Source organism: Schistocerca serialis, chromosome 9, assembly GCF_023864345.2.
Source record: "Schistocerca serialis cubense isolate TAMUIC-IGC-003099 chromosome 9, iqSchSeri2.2, whole genome shotgun sequence".
NCBI classification, from domain to species: domain Eukaryota; kingdom Metazoa; phylum Arthropoda; class Insecta; order Orthoptera; family Acrididae; genus Schistocerca; species Schistocerca serialis.
The window spans coordinates 441,222,876-441,245,744 of NC_064646.1; the positions used below are offsets into that span (position 1 = coordinate 441,222,876).

At 46.3% G+C, this 22,869-nt stretch overlaps 1 protein-coding gene and 1 non-coding gene across 2 annotated transcripts in view; both read left to right on the forward strand.

The window, feature by feature from the left end:
* The first annotated feature begins 871 nt into the window (after nt 1–871).
* LOC126419305 (protein takeout-like) overlaps nt 872–22,869 on the forward strand; it is a 58,835-nt gene continuing 36,837 nt past the window's right edge. The window contains exons 1-2 of the mRNA XM_050086481.1: nt 872–996; nt 21,861–21,953. Coding sequence (XP_049942438.1) covers nt 924–996; nt 21,861–21,953 — 166 coding nt within the window. The 5' untranslated portion in view covers nt 872–923. The remainder of the gene's footprint in view (nt 997–21,860; nt 21,954–22,869) is intronic.
* Trnat-ugu (transfer RNA threonine (anticodon UGU)) lies at nt 13,139–13,212 on the forward strand. The gene has a single exon. It is a non-coding gene; the product is annotated as a tRNA-Thr (tRNA).

Consider the following 22,869-nt stretch of genomic DNA (forward strand, 5'->3'; position numbering starts at 1 on the left):
TATTGGGTACAACCGCAAATCACAGTTGGTGCGTGTCCAGGGCACTGTGAGCAGTGAATGACATCCTGCAACCTGTAGCCCTTTATTGCACAACACCACAGACGGCATTTTTCAGCAAGACAATGCACGACCACATGTTGCTACACGAACACGTGTCTGGGTGTCACGGGATGTCAGCCTTTCGCCTTGGCCCGCCAAGTCACCAGTCTTGTCACCAATTGAAAATGTGTGACCCAATGTCAACTGTCAAAGATGAACTTTGCAGCCAGCTGAATACCATATGCCTTATACACGTTCTTGCCATCACGCATGGAACAGGTTATCAGGGCCCATGGCAGACCCTGTGCATAAGAGGCAAGAGGACACATGCTGAAGTGAGGTGACTGAAATGATAATCACTTCTGTGAAACGTGCGAATGTGCATGTCCTGTGAATATGAACGTCCTATCTCTAGTTGTTCAAGGTGTTCTGTTTCTTTTGAACATGAATGTATATTCATGCAACTGAGATGGACAAAATAAAAATAAAAGAATTATCAAATTTTCCTCAGTATTGTAGAGTTGTGGACCTACCACTCCGAAGCAGCATGCTTCGACTGAATGATGGCGGTAACGGTGGTAGCGGTGGCTGTGATGGGTCGGGTGAAGGTGTAATGTTGAGGATCACCATGGTGATGATATGGCATGAAGGATATGTGGGAATGAGAAAATTCGGTGAGGCGAGGAAGACATTTTGAGAGCAGTGGAAGGACAGTGACGCAGGTAAGAAGTCCTCTGTCCTTGGCCCCGGTAAGGTCGCCTGACGTGTGATGGAGGGGCGGCCGGCGGCCAACGCTCAGGTGGGGGCCGGCGGCCCAAAGCCACCTCCGCCTTCGCCTCCGCCCCCGGCCAGCAGAAGCCTCCAGCGCGCCGCCGCCACCAGACATGCTGCCTTCCGCCGCCTCCGCCGTCGTCGCCGCGTCTCTGCTGCTGCTGGCCGCTGACGCCGCACACCTGCGTGAGTCGCTAGCCGTACCTAGAGGACCAGTATAGGGAGCCGGAGTGCATAGGCCCCGCCGTGGCGGTCGCGTCTCTGACGCCCAACTGGCCAAGTTTCTACTGCGTTCTAACGTTATAAAAAATAACGTGGATGTTAAGACTTTTCTTACGACTCGTGGCTCGCGGCTCGCGTGATGAATGTAGCGAATGTGTCTTTACAAGCCAAAACATCCAGAGGAGAAAATATTGTACATAATTTATCGTTCTACACAGACATACGAATTTCGGACGAAATCAGAGGCAAGCATTATTTAACGTCAATCAATGTGGTTTTGGCAGTGGTGGGGCTGAACCACGTTCGTCTACATCCACATTTACATAAATATTTTGCATTTCACACTTAAGTGCCTGCGACTCACCTCCACACTAGTTCTGTACCGTTCCACTCTGTAACAGTTTTTGGGAAAAACGAAAACTTAAATCTTTCTATACGACCTCTAATTTATCTTACTTTGTTATGATGATCATTTATCCCTATGTACATTGGCGACAGTAAAATATTTTTACATTCAGAGAATAAAGTTGGTGATACAAATTTCGCTATAAGATCTCGCCGCACCGAAAACGCCTGCGTTTTAATTATTGCCATCCCAACTCGCTACCAAATCTGTGATACGCTGCCCCCCCCCCCCTTATTTTGAGACAATACAAAACGAACTGTCTCTTTTTCAACTTTTTCGATGTCCTTCGTTAATGCTATGTGGTAAGGATCCCATACAGCACAGCAGTATTCTAGCACAGGGCGAACACGCTTAGTGAAAGCATTCTCTTTAGCCGATCTGTTGCATGTCCTAAGCGTTCTGCCAATCAAACCTTGTCTTTGGTTTGCCTTCCCCATAACACTATCTATGTGATCGTTCCTACTTAAGTTGTTCCTAATTGTAATTCCTAAATATTTAGTCGAATTGACAGCCTTTATATTTGTGAGATTTATCGTGTAATTGAAATTTATTGGCTTTCTTTTTGTACTCATGTGGATGACCCCACACTTTTCCTTACTGAGAGACAATTGCAACTTTTCGCACCATTGAGATAAGTCATTTTGCAATTGGTTTTGATTTTCTGATGTATTTACTGGAAAGTAAATGACAACATCATCTGAAAACAGTCTAATATGGATGCTCAGATTATCTCCTAAATGGCGAATGTAGATTAGGAACATCACATGGCCTATAAACTTTTTTGGAAACGCTGGATGTCACTTCTATTTTACTCGATAATTTCCCGTCAATGCGTGACGGCAAGGACGTGTTTAAGGAATATGGTATTCACCTGGTTGCAAAGTTCATATTTGACAATTGACATTGTGAGCCTTCTGAGAGGAAATCACGGATCCAGTCGCCCAGCTGAGGCATACTCCATAGGCACGCAATCTGACTAGAAGTCTGTTATGAAGAACGGTGTCAAAAGCCTTCTGGGAATCTAGAATATGGAATCAATTTGAGGTCCCCTGTCGATGGCACTTATTACCTAGTGCGGATAAAGCATTAGTTGTTTTCCACGAGAAACAGAGATTTTCTGAAACCGTGTTGACTGTGCGACAATAGACCGTTACCGTCGAGATAAATCAGAATATTCGAACATAGCATATGTTCCAAAATCCTACTGCGAACTACGTCAGCAATATGGATCTCTAATTCAGCGGATGACTGACATTTCCTTTTTTGAGTATTGATCTGACTTGAGCAACTTTTCAGTCTTCTCGTACAGATCTTGTGTCAGGCGAACGGTTGTATATGATTGCTAAGGATGAGGAAAGTGCATCCGCAGACTCTGGAAGAAACCTGATTGTTATTGATATGTGCTTTTTGACCTGACGATGGCAGGTCATTTCGTTTTGAAATTTGTGTGATTGTCCCGGACCATCAATTACTTTCAAAACATTCAGTCTCGAGCTCGATTGAAATGTGGATCTTCCCAAAAAGAATACTTTAGTGGCAGGTGCGGTACAGTGCGTTGGAAAAACACGTAGGGATGATGTAAGACACGGGAAGAGTGGACCGATGATGGTTTTCAGTAAAGTAAAACGCGTGCGGCCTAAATATGACTTTATACAGACGCAAAAGACAGCAAAATCCCCATATTATTTGTGAAGGCAGCGACTGTGGAAGAGAGGATTCAAAAACAAAAAAACAACATGTACCGTCAAATAGCTCGGGGAAAAAAGAAACAGTCTATTGACACACAACCAGTACAGACTAAGGAAATATTGTCCTTGTGACACACACCTACTTCTTTATTCACACGAAGTAACAAGCGTTATCGGCAGAGGGTCAACGTTGATTCCACATATCTACTAGATTTCTAGAGGTAACTCCACACCACTACTCACAAGCGACTTCTAATCAAATTGCATACATGAAGAAGATCTTTTCAGCTGTAGGACTGCATTCGTGATTTTCTCTCAGGACGTTAACAGTTGTCAGTCCTGTTCTTGAATACTGCAGCGCAGTCTGAGGTCCTTTCCAGGTAGGATTGACGGATGACGTAGAAAACATAGAAGGGCATCTCGTTTTGTATTATCACGAAACAGGAGAGAGACTGTCACGAATCTGATAAGATAGCTGGGTAAGTAAAACTTAAAAAAAAGGCGTTTTCCATTGCAGGGAGATCTTTTAACGAAATTTCAATCACCATCTTTCTCTGCCGATATGCAAAATAGTTTGATGAGTGGCACTGAGATAAGAAGAACTGAATATCGCTATATAAAAAGAGAAATGAAAGCTCGTACGGAAAGGTTTGAGTTCTAATTTTTCCCGAGTGTTATTCGAGAGGGGGACGGTAGAGAAATAGTCCGAAAGTGGTTCTCTGCAAAAGCCTCTACTTCATCTATACTTCTCTCTCTCTTTCTCTCTGTCCCCTACGAACAGGCCTAGAAGACTCAACAGTACCGGCCGACAGCCGTGTCATCCTCAATCCATCACTGGGTGCGGATATGGAGGGACATGTGGTCGGCACACTGTTCTCCCGGCCGTTGTCGCTTTTCGTTACCGGAGCCGCTACTTCCGAATCAAGTAGCTCCTCAGTTGCCTCGGCGAGGCTGAGTGAATCCCACTTGTCAACATCACTCGACAGACCTGGACGGTTACCCATCAAAGTACTAGCCACGGCCAACAGCGCTCAAATTCGATGATATGACGGGAAGCACTGTTACCACTGCGGCAGGGCCGTTGGCGCTTCATCTACACCTGCACTCAACAAATTACTGTCAACTGCAAGGGGGTGGGTTACACGAGGATGTCTGCGCGGATACGAAAAAATGTAATCCCTCATCCGCACCTGCATGAAATTTGCTGAAACAATTTGTCTCGCTCGGTACGCTATACTTTTGACGGTCATCCGATGTAATCACACCTCGTAATCCACATTCTACTGACTAAGGCGCAAGCCATGACGATATATTAATACGAGTATTTTTAATACATCCCTACGTCACAGTTTTCTGTGACAGTTACAGAAACTGATTTTTTGAAATTTTCTGCTGAATATTTCCTCAATGTTGAGAAAGCAAATAAAATCGTGTTACTAGCCGTCTTCACATATTGCACATTGTTAGGTGTAGCTCATATAGCTAATTTACCAAATGTACGTCAATTGTCCAGTGTTATGCCTGAGTCCGCAGCTCGTGGTCGTGCGGTAGCGTTCTCGCTTCCCGCGCCCGGGTTTCCGGGTTCGATTCCCGGCGGGTTCAGGGATTTTCTCTGCCTCGTGATGACTGGGTGTTGTGTGATGTCCTTAGGTTAGTTAGGTTTAAGTAGTTCTAAGTTCTAGGGGACTTATGACCACAGCAGTTGAGTCCCATAGTGCTCAGAGCCATTTGAACCATTTGTAGTAAGTGTTAAAAATTGTCCGCTTCCGTTATTTTGTCGAGAGTGTAACCGAAAAAGTATCGAAAGGGTTTTAAACTATGAAGGAAGACAGTTGACACTCCCTTGTACTCCTTTTTTTTTACATGAACACACGCGACGCCTCTGAACGGTACATGGAGCAAGCGAGTCAAGGCAGACCATTATAAACAATGAAATCTGGACAGCCAATAAGAGGCAAGTACAAAAAAGAAGATTGGTGGGTCGTAAAAACAGAACGGGATGAACCAGTCGTTCTCTAATATACTAAAGGCGTCGACCTAAAGAGCTTAGGTAGAAGTGAAGACAAAACACGAAATCGTAAAACGCGTGCCACATTCAGCTCATCATCACTTAAAATTGAGGGCAGGTCTGTCTGTAAACCAGCTTGAACCCTCTCGTCATTATATAAAACACAGCCGGTTAAAATGTGGCGAACCGTAATCAGCACACCATATGCATCACAAATAGGCGGTTCTTCACGTCTGAGGAGGAAGAGATGGGTCAGGGGGCTGTGTCCTATCCGAAGTCGCGTTAAACAGACTTCATTAATTTTAACTGGCCGGAAGAAGGTGCATGGCTTCACTGTCTCTCTTATTGGTCGCAGCTTATTTTCCCTCACGCCCAGCTCCCAAAGACACGTACCAGACCTTCGCAGCAAAGAGTGCGCAGCGCACAGAGCGATAGGGCATTCAGTTACGTTGGGAAGGGTATAAGCCTCCTTGGCTGTGGTATCGGCCAACTCATTCCCACAAATACCCACGTGTCCTGGAACCCAACAGAATGAGACCTCATTTCCTTGTCGTTGCAAGTGCAGATCGGCGTCGTGGACGTTCTGAACAGTTCTATCCGCTGGGTACTTAGACTGGATTGTCTGCAGCGCACTAATCGGATGAGAACAGGTGAGAAATAGGGATCCACGTTCACGTTTCATCTGATCCACAGCTTCAAAAATCGCATAAAGTTCGGCGTCAGAGATAGTAAACGCACAAGGCAGACGGAACCTAAAGACAGAGGCCGAAAAAATGACCGAACAACCGACAGCTTGCCCCTCTTTTTACACATCTTTGTATACCACGTTACAGTCCTGGTGCTCATTTAAAACGATACGAAATTTATTCCTGGAAACGTAATCTGCAGTGAACAATTTGTTGCACTCTATCAAATGTAAAATCATCCTAGGTTTCAATAACAACCAGGGCGGAGCTTTGCACCCACCCTCTGGCTGAATGTTTGGCGGAGAAACTCCCAGATCCAATAACAGCTGCTTTGCCCGAACACCGAACATTTCGTCCGTCGTGGATGAGTGCGATAGAGTCGTTCTAGGGATGTGCAGATATTAATAGCTGCAGGGAAAGCCAACGAAGTCGAAAACGACCGGAGCTACTTGAGTGCCTGTTTAGCCACAAGGAACCGCCGCCGAGCAACTAATGGCGGCTCCCCTGCCTCTGCACATAGGCTCGATATAGAGCTCGTCCTGTAGCCAATCTGATGCCCTCGTGGTGTACGGAGTCCAGCATCTTTAAATATGTTGGTCATGCCGAGCCATAGACCGTACAGCCATAATCAAGGCGCGATCGCACGAAACCCTTACAGAACTGCAGCAAGCAGGATATACCTGCACGCCAGTTCTTCCCATTCCAGCATTTCGTGATATCGAGCTCTTTAAGGGCTCGTGTTTTGAGCTCCTTGAGATGTGGCAGCCAAGTAGGTTTGCTATCAAATAAGAGACCTAAAAACCACACCGTCTCCTTAAAATGTGAAACAGTATCCCGCAGCCTTAGTTCCGGAGGACTAAAAAGAGAACGATCACGATTAAAATCAATAAATACTGTTTCGAAAATAACATTCAACAAGGAAGGAGCACAGGAAAACGTCGAAGGACCGACCCATTCATGTAACTGAAAAAGTATATTGTGTCTCTGCGGTGTGTCGTATGCTTTTTCAACGGCAAAAAGGACGGATATTAAATGCAGTTTCCTCAGGAATGCCTCTTGTATAGCCGCCTCCAGTAGGGTGAGATAATCAAAAGTGGAAACGTATCTTCTAAATCCCCACTGGAAACGACTGAGGAGATTTTGAGATTCTAGAGTCCAGACTAGCCAGGAGCTGACCATACGCTCTAGCGTCTTTCCTACACAGCTGGCAAGAGCGACACTCCGATAGTTGCCAGGTAGTGTGCGCTTCTTCCCTGGTTTAAGAATGAGGACCATTATGGATTCCCTCCAAGGGACGGGATATTCCCCGTCTCTCCGTGTCTTATTAAAAAGGGGAAGTAAGATTTCTTCGCATGCAGGGTTAAGGTGCTGTAGCATACGATAACGTATGAAGTGTGGCCCGGGAGCCGTCTCGCAAGCTGCAGCTAATGCTGTCTCCAATTCCCACATGGAAAACGGGAAGTTATAGGCCTCGTAATTATTAGAGGTGAAAGCAAGACATTCCTCTCCCGAACTTCGCGATAGGCGTGGAAAAGGTGGCACTGGACTCATGGACGATGCTACATCTAAATGAACCTCGAAATGGTGTTAGCGATATCCGCGGGCACTACTTTCAGGACTCCATTGGCCTTTACGGCAGATAATGGACAGAACATCCGTTTCCCAGATATCTTCCTTATGGATCCCCATACTGCAGTAGCGGAAATTGGCCGATTAATGCACTTCAGAAACTCGTGTCATGATTGCTTCTTGCTCTCTTCACTGTCCGTCGGGCTTTGGCTCTCGCTAACCGAAAGGCTCGAAGGTTCTCTGATATTGGCCTGTGCTGGAATCTGCGCAGCGCTATCCGGCTGTCCCATATAGCGCAACGACACTGATCATTCCACCAAGGAACAGGCTCCCTTCTGTCACAGCCTGACGATTAAGGTACAGATGCATCAGCGGCAGCGTGGATTACAGCGGTAGTGTGACCCAACAAGTCGTGGATGCTGTCCCTGTGCTCAAGCACAGCCAGCTGGCTCTAAGATGTCCATTTCACCTTGGATAGTAGCCACTTGCGTGGTGTTCCCTCAGGCTCCATTCGTTGTAAAAAGCTGTCAGTAATAGGAAAGTGGTCACTGTAGTACAGATCGTCTGGCACCTCCCATTCGACAGAGTCTTCCAGAGCAGTAGAGCAAACTGTCAAATTAGTGGTGCAGAATGTGCCTGTGGCTGTGCAAAAATGTGTCATGGAGCCCATATTCAGGAGATGCGTGGTGTCAGTTGGGAATATCTTACAACCACTCATCCCCTCGAGCAGGTGGACAGATTACCCCATAGAATATTATGGACAATAAAATCTCCTAAGAGCACAAACGGGGGCAGAAGCTAGTCGATCAGCTCGGAAAGTGCCTCGCGATCCAGTGGTGCCTGTGGCGGAAGGTAGAGGGAACAGAAGGCTATGTGAAAGGACACAAAAGGCACAGTGACGGCAACTGCCTGTAGTGTGGTGATTACCATCACAGGGGAGGAGTAAAGTGTGTCATGGACGAACACTGCCACTTCTCTCTGAGCTCTGTCACCATGAAGATCATCTCTTCCTTGTAGATGATAACTGCTACACACAGGGTATCGGCGTCCTTGAAATGTGCTTCCTGAAGACAAACACACATGAGTCTGGTCCGTGTGAGGAACTTAAGTTCATCCACGCGAGATCTGAAGACATTTAAATTCCAATGCAAGACGTACATTATCCATTCGGAAAGTTTGTCTTCTCTTTCTCTTTTCACCTTGATGGGGAACGTGAGGTCATTGGTGGTCGTCTAGTAGGATTGGTGAGTCACCATTTGGAACCACATCCATTGCCAAATCGTTAATAGCAGTAGCAGCAGCCGGTTTCACTGTCGGTGTTTAGGGACTATTTCACTGAACTTTGACTTGGTCTTTGTGGTGGTTTTCCCTTGTTGAGCTGAAACATGGGAAGGTTCCTGAATGAGTGTACCAGTCGGTGCCGGTGGGACAGTTGCTGTTGGGGGCAGTGACTCCACGTTGTCGCTCTGAAAAGTTCGTGTGACTGAGTCTCTCGAAAGCGCCTGGCTTGTTGGTGGTGGCAGTCGCCACTTCCGTTTGCATCGTCACACTTTAACTGTGGGCTGTTTCACAGCTGATAGTAATAAGTTAGCGAATGAAGGGAGCTGCAGTGATTTAAACAACTTCTTTGCTTCGGCATATGTCACGCGACTTGTAACTTTAAGTTCCTGAATTTTCTTTTCGTCCCTATAGACGGGGCACTCTCTATCCCGGACTGGATGCGCATGAGAGCAATTAACACATACTGAGGGAGATGAAGGGCAACGGCCTTGCCGCAGTGACTACATCGGTTCTCGTGAGATCACCGAAGACAAGCGCTGTCGGGCGTGGTCGGCACTTGGATGGGTGACCAGCCAGGCCGTCATGCGCTGTTGCCATTTTTCTGGGATCACTCAGCCTCGTGATGCCAATTGAGGAGCTACTCGACCGAACAGTAGCGGCTTCGGTCAAGAATACCATCATAACGACCGGGAGAGCGGTGTGCTGACCCCATGCCCCTCCTGTACGCATCCTCCTCCAAGGATGACACGGCGGTCGGATGGTCCCGATGGGCCACTTGTGGCCTGTAGACGGAGTGGATGGGGATGAACATTCCACACCTCGCTCATGACCTTCTTGACGACAGTTCCCACAAGTAGCACGACCATTACACACAATGTAATCTTTGACACTTGAAACATCGCATGGGATTTGGAAAAAAGGGCTAACCGGTAAGTGTAAGAAATCTGCCTTAATTTGGCTGGGCAGGTCTTGCGTACTGAAAGTTAGAATGAATATGGGTGTTGGTTCAAGCTGCCCATTCGCTGTCTTCTTCACATTTTGAACTTCCGTAACACCACCGTCTGCCCATTCCCATTGTAGGACACTGCTGTCCTCACCCATGAGATCTTGACACGTTGTCATCCCATGGCCGGAATTTAAGTTTTTTTTTCAGTTCAACAGTAAGAGGTTAGTCACCCAATCCAGTTGCTTTTAGAAGACTCTGTACTTGCGATTAAGTGGTCGTTTCAATCAACAACATACCATTACAAATCTGTTTAACTCTCTTCAGACCACTTGCAATACCATCTAAACCTTTCTGGATGAAGAATGGGGACATCTTGGCAAAGGTTCCCTCGGCTCTTTTAACTATAACAAAAACATTTTGAGACACCTGTGCCCCGTTACTATAACTGATTCTGTATTTCTGAGGAGTATGCTCAGGAGAGATATCCGCACAGCTTCTCTGGTTGGGATGGGCAACAGTGCTCACGTGATCCACCTGATCCAATGCGAGCAGTTTTTGAACAATTAAGGTGATCCATGGATTGAGAGTTTTTTATGTTCTAGTTCTCTCTGTAGAACTGTACCATGGGAAGCAAGGAGAGGAGGCCAGACGCAGTGGCCGAGCGGTTCTAGGCGCTCCAGTTCGGAACCGCACGACTGCTATGGTCGGAGGTTCGAATCCAGCCTCAGGCATGTACACTACATGTTGCTATGTGATCTACATCTACATGACTACTCTGCAATTCACATTTAAGTGCTTGACAGAGGGTTCATCCAACCACAATCATACTATCTCCCTACCATTCCACTCCCGAACAGCGCGCGGGAAAAACGAACACCTAAACCTTTCTGTTCGAGCTCTGATTTCTCTTATTTTATTTTGATGATCATTCCTACCTATGTAGGTTGGGCTCAACAGAATATTTTCGCATTCGGAAGAGAAAGTTGGTGACTGAAATTTCGTAAATAGATCTCGCCGCGACGAAAAACGTCTTTGCTTTAATGACTTCCATCCCAACTCGCGTATCATATCTGCCACACTCTCTCCCCTATTACCTGATATAAAAAACGAGCTGCCCTTTTTTGCACCCTTTCGATGTCCTCCGTCGATCCCACCTGGTAAGGATCCCACACCGCGCAGCAATATTCTAACAGAGGACGAACGAGTGTAGTGTAAGCTGTCTCTTTAGTGGACTTAATGCATCTTCAAAGTGTCCTGCCAATGAAACGCAATCTTTGGCTCACCTTCCCCACAATATTATCTATGTGGTCTTTCCAACTGAAGTTGTTCGTGAATTTAACACCCAGGTATTTAGTTGAATTGACAGCCTTGAGAATTGTACTATTTATCGAGTAATCGAATTCCAACGGATTTCTTTTGGAACTCATTTGGATCACCTCACACTTTTCGTTATTTAGCGTCAACTGACACCTGCCACACCATACAGCAATCTTTTCTAAATCGCTTTGCAACTGACACTGGTCTTCGGATGACCTTATTAGACGGTAAATTACAGCATCATCTGCGAACAACCTAAGAGAACTGCTCAGATTGTCACCCAGGTCATTTATATAGATCAGGAACAGCAGAGGTCCCAGGACGCTTCCCTGGGGAACATCTGATATCACTTCAGTTTTACTCGATGATTTGCCGTCTATTACTACGAACTGCGACCTTCCTGACAGGAAATCACGAATCCAGTCGCACAACTGAGACGATACCCCATAGGCCCGCAGCTTGATTAGAAGTCGCTTGTGAGGAACGGTGTCAAAAGCTTTCTGGAAATCCAGAAATACGTAATCAACCTGAAATCCCCTGTCGATAGCGGCCATTACTTCGTGCGAATAAAGAGTTGCACAAGAACGATGTTTTCTGAAACCATGTTGATTACGTATCAATAGACCGTTCCCTTCGAGGTGATTCATAATGTTTCAGTACAGTATATGCTCCAAAACCCTACTACAAACCGACGTCAATGATACAGATCTGTAGTTCGATGGATTACTCCTACTACCCTTCTTAAACACTGGTGCGACCTGCGCAATTTTCCAATCTGTAGGTACAGATCTATCGGTGAGCGAGCGGTTGTATATGATTGCTAAGTAGGGAGCTATTGTATCAGCGTAATCTGAAAGGAACCTAATCGGTATACAATCTGGACCTGAAGACTTGCCTGTATCAAGCGATTTGAGTTGCTTCGCAACCCCTAAGGTATCTACTTCTAAGAAACTCATGCTAGTAGCTGTTCGTGTTTCAAATTCTGGAATATTCCATTCGTCTTCCCTGGTGAAGGAATTTCGGAAAACTGCGTTCAATAACTCCGCTTTAGCGGCACAGTCGTCGGTAACAGTACCATCGGCACTGCGCAGCGAAGGTATTGACTGCGTCGTGCCGCTTGTGTACTTTACATACGACCAGAATTTCTTCGGATTTACTACCAAATTTCGAGACAATGTTTCGTTGTGGAACCTATTAAAGGAATCTGGCATTGAAGTCCGTGCCAAATTTCGCGCGTCTGTAAATTTTAGCCAATCTTCGGGATTTCGCGTTGTTCTGAACTTCGCATGCTTTTTCCGTCGCCTCTGCAACAGCGTTCGGACCTGTTTTGTGTACCATGGGGGATCAGTTCCATGTCTTACCAATTTATGAGGTCTGCATCTCACAATTGCTGTTGCCTGTCTCTAAGTTAGTGGCGGAGCTTGCTGCTACTGCGATTCGCACTGGGCTGTGACTGATGACACTGGAACTTACTCACTGCAACAGACACGAACAGACTCGCCCTCTGGTCTGCGGCAGCGATCCTATATACTGGCGGCAGAGAGAGCGTTGGCGGCGCGTTTCTTGCGGGTCTGTTGTTGGCCTCTATCATCTCGCAACCTCTTTGCTGCGTAGTGTGCTGGTGGCAGCTTACGCCAGCACATTTTCAAAGAGGTTTTTACCATCCTTGCGATCTGGACAGTCAAACCAAGATCCCCATTCCCTGTGACACACAAAATTCCACTGTCGTGTCGAATGATGGTTGCTGAAGCATGCCCAGAGCTTACGGTGACAGAAGACTAGCAGCGCTTACCAGTCCCCAGCTCAGGGAATCCGCGGTCGCCAAGCCTGTACTCAGCATACGAATGCTGAGCCCCTGAGGGGTCAAATGGTGGATGAATATAGTCCCATTCATTTGCACACCATGAATCACACTGCCTCAAGACACATAGACAATTCCTAACTTGTTTTATTATTTAAAGCCTTCAACGTAAAATTATACTGCTTAAAGAGAACATTGTGACAGCATTTCAACTTTTTAAATTCCATCAACAAATACTAAAAGTGAAATTTTTGTTGTCTCTGGAAGCAGCTACATAGGCAACCTTGAGCTGGAACGAGGACACAGATGAATAGCGCGACTGCAGAATTGTGGACAGTTGGGAATGTGAGTCTCACGGGAAGCGTGCAAGGGATAAGTCCCTGCAGTCGCGCTGTTCATCTGTGTCCTCGGTGGCTCAGATGGATAGAGCGTCTGCCATGTAAGCAGGAGATCCCGGGTTCGAGTCCCGGTCGGGGCACACATTTTCAGCTGTCCACATCGAGGTATAACAACAACACCTGTCGGCAGCTGAGGTTGTCAGTCATCATTTATTCCACGGAAAAGCTGCACGGTCATCAACAGTAACTGTTCTTTCGAGAACTAGTTACTGTCTTCGTGTATAAATACAGGGTGATCAGAAAGAGTTTTAAAAGCTTGTAAGGGTGTTGCAGAACAGTTTGTGGAGAGAAATAATCGCCAAGAAATAATTCTATTCGTTGTGCCGTTTCCGAGTTAATTGGCACTGAAGTCATCCAATCAGGCCGTTGCCTGCTCAGATTTAAAGGCTCGCCAGATTCAATTAGTGTCAGTTGTTCTCATAGCGTAGGTGAAAGTGCATGAAACTGCTCGGCCTTTCGCTCGTATTCGATCCTTATTACCACCCCATTTCCAGTTCCTGTATCGATCTCTTGTTCTGTAGGAAACCAAACTAGCAACAGATTCGGCGACACTGTCTCTGGTGGGCCGCTTGAATCTGCAAGCGCAACTGCGTCATTGGTTCCTTAAATGCCAATTAACTCGGAAAAGGCACAACGTATCGTATTTTTTCTGAACAATTATTTCTCAGCAGAACCTAATATGCAACGTCCTTAGAAGTATTTCAAACTTTTTCCGACCATTCTGTATATGTGAGGAATCGCAAAAGCAATGTCACTACACAAGAATGAATAGCAGTCCCTCCACTGTTAGAGAACAATGCGCACACGTGGGGCATGTAGGTCGTGTTGCCTGACTCGGACACCTCTGGCTGTCTAGCTGTCTATATTCTTACAATCAACCAGAAATTAGCACAAGTCTGGCAGTTTAATTTCTCTCACTCATCACAACTTCAGCATTCACGTTTTCAACTGTAACAGCAGTGCATTAGCGGCAACGTAATCTATTTATCCTGATGGCTGAACTAAATTCGAAACCCAGTACTTGATTACTAAATGTCTTTCGTTCACTCTTGTGCATTACTATCAGCATCTGTTTCATGTCACAGCCACGCGTCGTTAATACAGCGCTCAACTCACATTACTGCAATGTGCGTGTGCATAGCGTGGTTTTATACTTGTGTTGTATGATGATGACGAGAGAAGGGGTATGGTGAAATCCAATGTCGGCACACATCCTACTCCTCTCGAATAGCAACGAGGAGGTCGCCGATTCTAGCGTTCCCATCCGACAGACGGATCGCCATCAACAGTGTCACATGCCCCCACTACAGAAGATGCTGTGGAATTTATTGCACCACACTGACGCAAGGTCTGGCGATCAGCAACTTTACACCATCGTTTTTCTTCGCTTACCAACGAAACACTGGGGAGAAAATTTCATCTACCGTCAGGATTCCAACGGACTATTTCCGAGGCTTAGCGACCTCGGCCACGGAGGCGAATCATATTATACAATAATTTACTGACGCTACAATAGCGGCGAATGCAAAGTCTTGGAAATTGTTGAATCAACAGGACAACAGTCCAGATCAAACTTCCTGGCAGATTAAAACTGTATGCCGGACCGAGACTCGAACTCAGGACCTTTTCCTTTCGCGGGCAAGTGCTCTGCCAGCTGTGCTACCCAAGCACGACTCACGCTCCGTCCTCACAGCTTTACTTCTGCCAGTATCTCGTCTCCTACCTTCCAAACTTTACAGAAGCTCTCCTGCGAACCATGCAGAACTAGCACTCCTGAAAGAAGGGATATTGCGGAGACATGATTTAGCCACAGCCTTGGGGATGTTTCCAGTTTTACTAGATTTTCATGTGCAGTATTTGTTTGTATAGTATTATCGTTAGGTGTCAAAGTTCTTAAGCAGGGTCCTTATCTCAGATTTCGTCTATTGTTATATATTTCTCGACGTTTGAATCAAATGCAAAAATTGTACCTCGCGAACTGTCCAGACGTATCTGTTGTCTAGGTAACATATTTAAGTGAGTAACACTGTAATATCACAGGTTAATGTAAATGCGAGGTAAGTCATTCGAAATGTGGAGTGCTGATCCACTTATAACCGGTGTAACCGCCATAATGTTGAATACAAGCATGAAAACGTGCGTGCATTGTGTTGTAAAGGGACGGATGTCAATTGGTGGGATGGAATTCCACGCCTGTTGCACTTGGTCCACGAGTACAAGGACACTTAATGGCTTTTGTGAATGACGCTGGAGCTGTCGTCCCCTGACGTCCCATATGTGCTCGACTAAAGACAGATCTGGCAGTCGAGCAGGATAAGGCAACGTGTCAACACACTGTAGAGCCTATTTGGTTACAACAGCGGCGATGAGCGTTATCCTATTGGAAAATACCACATGGAATGCTGGCCATGAATGGCAGCACAACAGATAGAATCACGAGAATGATGTACAGTTTTGCAGTCACGGTGTGTGAGATAGCCATAGTACGAAATCGCACCCCAGATCTTAACTCCAGGTGTACATCCAGTGTGTCTAGCATGCAGGCAGATTGGTTGCAGGCCATCAACTGGCATCCTTCTAACCAACACACGGCCATCACTGGCACCGTGTCAGAACACGCTTTCGCCAGAAAGACCCCCACTCTGGCTTCCAATGAGCTCTCGCTTCACACCACTGACGTTGCAAACGGCGGTGCTTTGGGGTCACTGGATTGCGTTCTACAAGACGTCTGGCTCGGCGCTATCCTTGAAGTTGTCGATTTGTAACAGTTCATCCTCTAAATGTGGTGCCAAATGCTACTAATATTGCTGCTACAGATGCAGTACGATGTTCCAGAGCGTAACACGATGGTGTGTGTGTGTGTGTGTGTGTGTGTGTGTGTGTGTGTGTGTGTTTTTGGAGCTTATAGACGCTCAACGCCGAAGTTATCAGCGCCCTTACATACACTACCGTTTGTGGAAATGGCAACAGCAAGAAGGAAACGCATGAATTCAATTAATTTAATACCACAGGTTAGGTACATGACAAGTAACAAATCTGTACATTCCTTTGAGCCCTGCTATTCAGTATGTCGTGTGGCCACCATGCGCTGCAATTAGAGCTGCTATACCCCGTGGCACTGAATCAACAAGGTTCTGAATACGTTCCTGAGGGATTTCCCTCCACGCACTTTGTATCCGAGCCCAGAAATCCGCGACACAAGTTACTGGAGGACCGTGACGTACCAGGTGCCGATCAACCATATCCCAGACATGTTCGACGGGAGACATGTCTGGCGAACGTGCAGGCCCGGGAAGCAATGGTACCCGTCGATCTTCGAAGAAAACCTGTACATTCCGCGCAATACGTGGCCTGTGGAGGTGCCTGAAGCTGGGGGAGTACCTCAGGCTCCACGACCTCGTTAGGTACCGCTTGCTGCTCAAAGTGCTCGCAATTCGTACGAGGAGAGATCGGTTGTTGTAGCCAATGGCGCCCCAAACTATCATACCAGGTGTTTGTCCGCTATGCCGCCCCACAATGCAGCCCTCCAGGTATCGCTCACCACGGTACCGCCGGACACGTATGCGTCCATCACTGTAGGACACGTTGAAGCGGGGCTTATCCGAAAAGATTACTTGTTACCACTCAGCACCCCAGTGAAGGTGTTCACGTGCCCATTGCAGTCGGAGGGGCTTTTGGTTTCTGGACAATGGAAGTCGACGTAATGGCATGCGTGCAACCAGTCCAACCTGCAGCAGACAGCGACGAACCGTCGATGCAGACAAGTTCGCATCTGTTGCAGTGCTCCAGCGACGAGCCATCACTGTGGATGTTGCTGTACGGTCCATAATGGCCATGCGGACAAGGTGACGGTCATCCCGTGCTGTGGTCATGTTCCGTGGTCCAGTTCCCGCTCGTCGCTGCGTACGACCTTCCTCTATCCACTGCTTCCACACACGCATCACTGTCGTAGCAGCATGCCTTGCGCGAGCCGAAATATCATGGTATGACAACCCCGTTTCCCGGACACCGATCATTCTGACCCGTTCGAACTCGCCCACATGCCGATATGGCACCCTTTGACGTCGACGTCACTGTATTGTTTCAACCTAGTGTGACAGCTCTGCACCGACTACACTAGGCGCAACACCGAACGTGTCGGACCGACACGAGAGGGCTCTGCTAGGCCTACGTGTACCCTTCTCGGTCTTGCACTTTTCACAAACGGCTGTGTATATTTAAAGAAACGAATGTAAAATGACTAAAACTCCTATCACACAGTAAGTAGGAAGTGATACTCATTTACTCACCCCCATCTCACTCGCGTTGACCTACAGAATCACTTTATCTCACAGACCTTAATACAACAGAGAAGGGTCGAAAGGTGCATCACATGGTATAAAAAAATAGAAGTAAAACCACAGAAGAGCTAAAGGACAGGCACGGATAAATGTGACTGGGTGACCACTTACAAAAAATACGAGTGAACCAGTCACCGTATTGACACATTAAAAACGACTCCCTAAAATTTTAGAAAGTATGTTGGACATATCACAGAACCTTAAAACTCTCCCCACATTCGTTTGAACGTTACTTACGATAGAGGTCAGATCTATACGCATAGCAATCTGTACGCCACAAACACCACACATTGGAAGGTCCTCTCGCCGGAGAAGGAAGCCATGGGTCATAGGACTGTGGTCTCTACGAGTAAGGAGGAAATCGTTCCGTTGACGTAGATGAAAGGAGATACGTCACGGCCGCGTTGTATGCTTCACTAGACGGGCCTTATTACATGTCACTTCCAGCCATTCATCCACCCATCGACGCAAGACCCTGCATCTCAACATCGAGGCCATAGAATTTGGGGGCGATGGCACACTGAAGTAACTGAATCTCGCGACACGCACCCTTGGGTGCTACATCTACCTTATCATTCCCTACAATATTCATGTCCCTGGCACCTAGCAGAAAGACACCTCCTTCGCCAGCCTTTGTACACTACTGGCCATTAAAATTGCTACACCAAGAAGAAATGCAGATGATAAACGGGTATTCATTGGACAAATATATTATACTAGAACTGTCATGTGATTACATTTTCACGCTATTTGGGTGCGTAGATCCTTAGAAATCAGTACCCAGAACAGCCACCTCTGGTCGTAATAACGGCCTTGATACGCCTGGGCATTGAGTCAAACAGAGCTTGGATGGCGTGTACAGCTTCAACACGATACCACAGCTCATCAAGGGTAGTGACTGGCGTATTGTGACGAGCCAGTTGCTCGGCCACTATTGACCAGACGCTTTCAATTGGTGAGAGATCTGGGGAATGTGCTGGCCAGGGCAGCAGTCGAACATTTTCTGTATCCAGAAAGGCTCGTACAGGACCTGCAACATGCGGTCGTGCATTATCCTGCTGATATGTACGGTTTCGCAGGGATCGAATGAAGGGTAGAGCCACGGGTCGTAACACATCTGAAATGTAACGCCCACTGTTCAAAGTGCCGTCAATACCAACAAGAGGCGACCGAGACGCGTAACCAATGGCACCGCATAACATCACGCCGGGTGGTACGCCAGTATGACGATGACGAATACACGCTTCCAATGTGCGTTCACCGCGATTTCGCCAAACACGGATGCGACCATCATGATGCTGTAAACATAACCTGGATTCATATGAAAAATTGACGTTTTGCCATTAGTGCACCCAGGTTCGTCGTCGAGTACACCATCGCAGGCGTTCCTGTCAGTGATGCAGCGTCAAGGGTAACCGCAGGCATGGTCTCCAAGCTGATAGTCCATGCTGCTGGAAACGTCGTCGAACCGTTCGTGCAGATGGTTGTTATCTTGCAAACGTCCCTATCTGTTGACTCAGGGATCGAGACGTGGCTGCACAATCCGTTGCAGCCATGCGGATAAGATGTTTGTCATCTCGACTGCTAGTGATAGGAGGCCGTTGGGATCCAACACGGCATTCCGTATTACCCTCCTGAACCCACCGATTCCATATTCTGCTAACAGTATTGGATCTCGATCAACGCGAGCAGCAATGTCGCGATACGATAAACCGCAATCGCGATAGGCCACAATCCGACCTTTATCAAAGTCGGGAACGTGTTGGTACGCATTTCGCCTCCTTACACGAGGCATCACATCAACGTTTCACCAGGCAATGCCTGTTAACTGCTGTTTGTGAATGAGAAATCGGTTGGAAACTTTTCTCATGTCAGCACGTTATAGGTGTCGCCACCGGCTCCAACCTTGTGTGAATGCTCTGAAAATCTAATCATTTGCATATCACAGCATCTTCTTCCTGTCAGTTAAATTTCGCGTCTGTAGCACGTCATCTACGTGGTGTAGCAATTTTAATGGCCACCGGTGTAGTTGGAGGAGGGCATACTGAATATTCTGAAGTACTTTGTCTGGAGGGTACAAGCGTTGTTGAGTTCGAAGGGCACTCAGAGAACCGTAAAAGGCAATGAATTTACAACTCGAATTCCGTCTCATCTGATCTAGTGCCAGCAAGATCGTGTAGTTTTATAATTTTATATCGAAGACAGTAAAGTCTTGAGGCAATCGGACCTTCAGGACACCGTCAAGGAAATCAACAGTGTCCCCCTGTTTCAACCACCTGTATAGATGGGTGTAAAGGTGTGGTGCACAGTTAAAATGTCCTTAAGTAACGTATTCAAAAGATATGCAGGAGGGCAATGTCTCCTGCACTGCACTACATCTAAAATGACGCTGGTCCCCTGCAGTAACCAGAGTGGCAGACAGTTGAAACACTGGATTTGGGGTTGTGTTTGCTCCACACGAAGTGACTCCTGCGTACATTTCGCACGCATCCCAAATGGTCTCGTTGCCAGTGGACGATTCGTAAAGAGACGTTCCATAACTGGACGAGCAACAGTACGGAGTGTTGGGGGAGTAGCGAGGATCTGACACGCCAGAAGCACGTGAGGAGTGGTGGTTCCCCAGTCTCAGCACAGATGCTGGGTTCACTGCTGGTCCTGTAAGCACCTGCATTCAGTCGAACCCCCTCATGGTAGATAGCATCAATAATATTCAGGTAAGAAGGCCTCGCTGAACCATATAATGCGCATCCATAGTCTAGCCGTGAACGCACAGACGAGCAATAAAAGCGCAACGCACCCTGTCTGCTTCCCAAGACGTGTGGCTAATGCACCTTACAATATTTAGCGCCTTCTGGGTTCTGGTTTTCAGGTCTCTGAGGTGTGGTAACCGCGATAGTTAGATGTCAAAAATGAGGCCCAGAAACCTTACTGATCTTGAAAATGTAGAATGGTATCCCTCTTATGGAAGTCAGATAAATTAAAAATACGACAAGAACGATTAAAATCAACACAAACACCCTTTTCTGCAGAAAACTGAAAACCCGTCTTTGCAGCCCACTCTTCTAATCTTTGCACTGTAAGTTGCAACACTGGAGGGGGAATAGAACACAGAAAAATCGTCCACAAATAAGGAGCACTGCACAGGACTCCTTACCGTACTCGGGATACTGTTTATGGCTATGCAAAGACGGTAAGATTTGGGACAGTACGCTGAAGAACAATGGTCTCCTGCTCAAAATGATCCGACAGAACGTCACCAACTCGAGACCTATAAGACCGCTTAATCAGGACAGACCGCATGAAATTGCGAGGTGGCCACGAAAGCTCCATTGATCGAGCTCCACCAGAATATTCTGTCTCCAGGCAGAGTCTTACTGATATCGAAAAAGAAGCCGAGTCAGTGATGTCCACGCAGTAAAGGCTGGTGAATAGCTTCCTCTACCAGTGTTAGGTTATCGACAGTGATCTGAAATCTCCAGAATCCATACTAGAGCGGCTAAGGAGTCGCCTTGTTCCTAACAGTCAGATCAGACGACGGTTAACCATTCGCTCCAGGGCCTTTCCTATACAACTCGTAAAGGCGACGCTCCGCTAGCTACGGGGTCATGTGCGGTTCTTTTCTGATTTGAGGAGAGGTATCTTCATCTCATCCACTCTTTTAGGTGTGGCTTTTAACCCCATGATGTAGTTGAAGATCCTTCTGGTCAGTCTGCGTTTATCCATCCTTAGTAGGTGTCCGTAAAATTTCAACCTCCGCTTCGTCATTGTGTTCCCACTCTTCTCAGTGTACTTCCAGAGTTCTTCGTTTTTCCTCTTGTCCCATGTCCCATTCAGCAGTCTTGTGCGGTGGGAGTATTTTCCTCTGATCCTTTCTTTCTTTCTTTTCGAGTTCTTGAAGCTCCCTTTTTTATTTGTTTTTTATTTAAAATAAGGCACTCAGGCGTACAGGTCTAAGGCGTACAGGTCTTACTACCGAGTTGTAGCACAAAAAATTTATTAAGTAACTTTGTTTTTAGGGTGACAAGACGTTATGACTAACTATCTTTTTAATATGTTCTATACAGTAAGCCCATCGACTATTTACGGCTTTGTTTTTATGGCTCTAGTATTTGATTAGATGAAAAATGCACTCTCTTTTTAGCAACAACGTCATTTAAATTTTCTGAACTGTTTGTCAAATATTGTGTTTCGACTTAAGGCTGCGTTTTCTTTGCCGAATCTGCCCTTTTAATAGCTGATTCCGCAAATAGGTCCAAACAAATGTAACCTTTCTTGCAGTGACAGACCATCAGCAATACAATAGCTTTGTATAGATGTGTTTAAGATGTAGTCTCCTATGTTGCAGTGCTTCAGATAACTCTGCTGACTCTGTTATGTTGCTTTTCCAGCCGCCGAGTTCGCCGTGTGCAAGAGGAATGCCCCTGACATGGGGAAATGTCTGAAGGCTGCGTTGCAGGACGTGGTCAAGCATCTGCCGCCAGGTACCGTAGCTACTCATACCTCTCTGTCTGTGTGGTGGGGAGCGTCCTCAAAGCCTGAGTGAGACGCGTGCTGAGGTGACGCGTGTTGGGAGAGAGCGCGATGAGCCTTCGTTCCCTCAGCACTCACTTCACTCATTCCTCTTCTCTGTCTTCCCCTCCACCTGTTTCACCGACCTACTTGGTCACGAGACACAAATCACGTCCTTCTATCACACGCTTTCTAACAACAGGATGTTAATACATTTTTGCACGTATTGCTTCAGCATTGCGAAGTTTTGTAAAGGCAGCGCCATGTTGATGCAGGTACTCTTTTCTTTCTTCCGGCATCTTTGCCATTTTGTTTCAGGTGCTCCAGTTTACTTCACTGATAAAATTTTATACGATTGTTCTGGGAAAGCCTTTTACCGGAACTTTTCCATCTAAAATGTTTTATAGGAAGCTGTCGTGTCGCATTAGGTGTCCAATTAATTTAATTTTCTTCTCTTTATCATGTTAATCAATGTCATATTATCTTCAAATACTTTTAGGTTTCGTCCAACGGATTTTGTTTCAGGCTAGGTTGTTTTTGATGCTCTTCTCCAATTACACATCTCTAGTGCATTTTTATTTTCGTGTTTCCCCAGAATCCACCCTTCAAAAGCATAACTTACAATGTTCCAAATAAATGCCTCTCTGAATTATTTTCTTCTTTCTATATTAAGGAGGTTGTTTGTTGAAAATTGGTTGTATTTTTGTAGCTTTGTTTCGGTATTATGCTTACTATTTTAACATCCATTATGCTTCTTAGTCATGTTTATCGTACTTTCTCAGCACCAAAGTTCGTTTACTCGGTTATTTCTTTGACAAATTACAATCTATCTCTTCATCTACAATTTTTGCCATCTACCAGTACACTTTGATTCATGATATTCACATG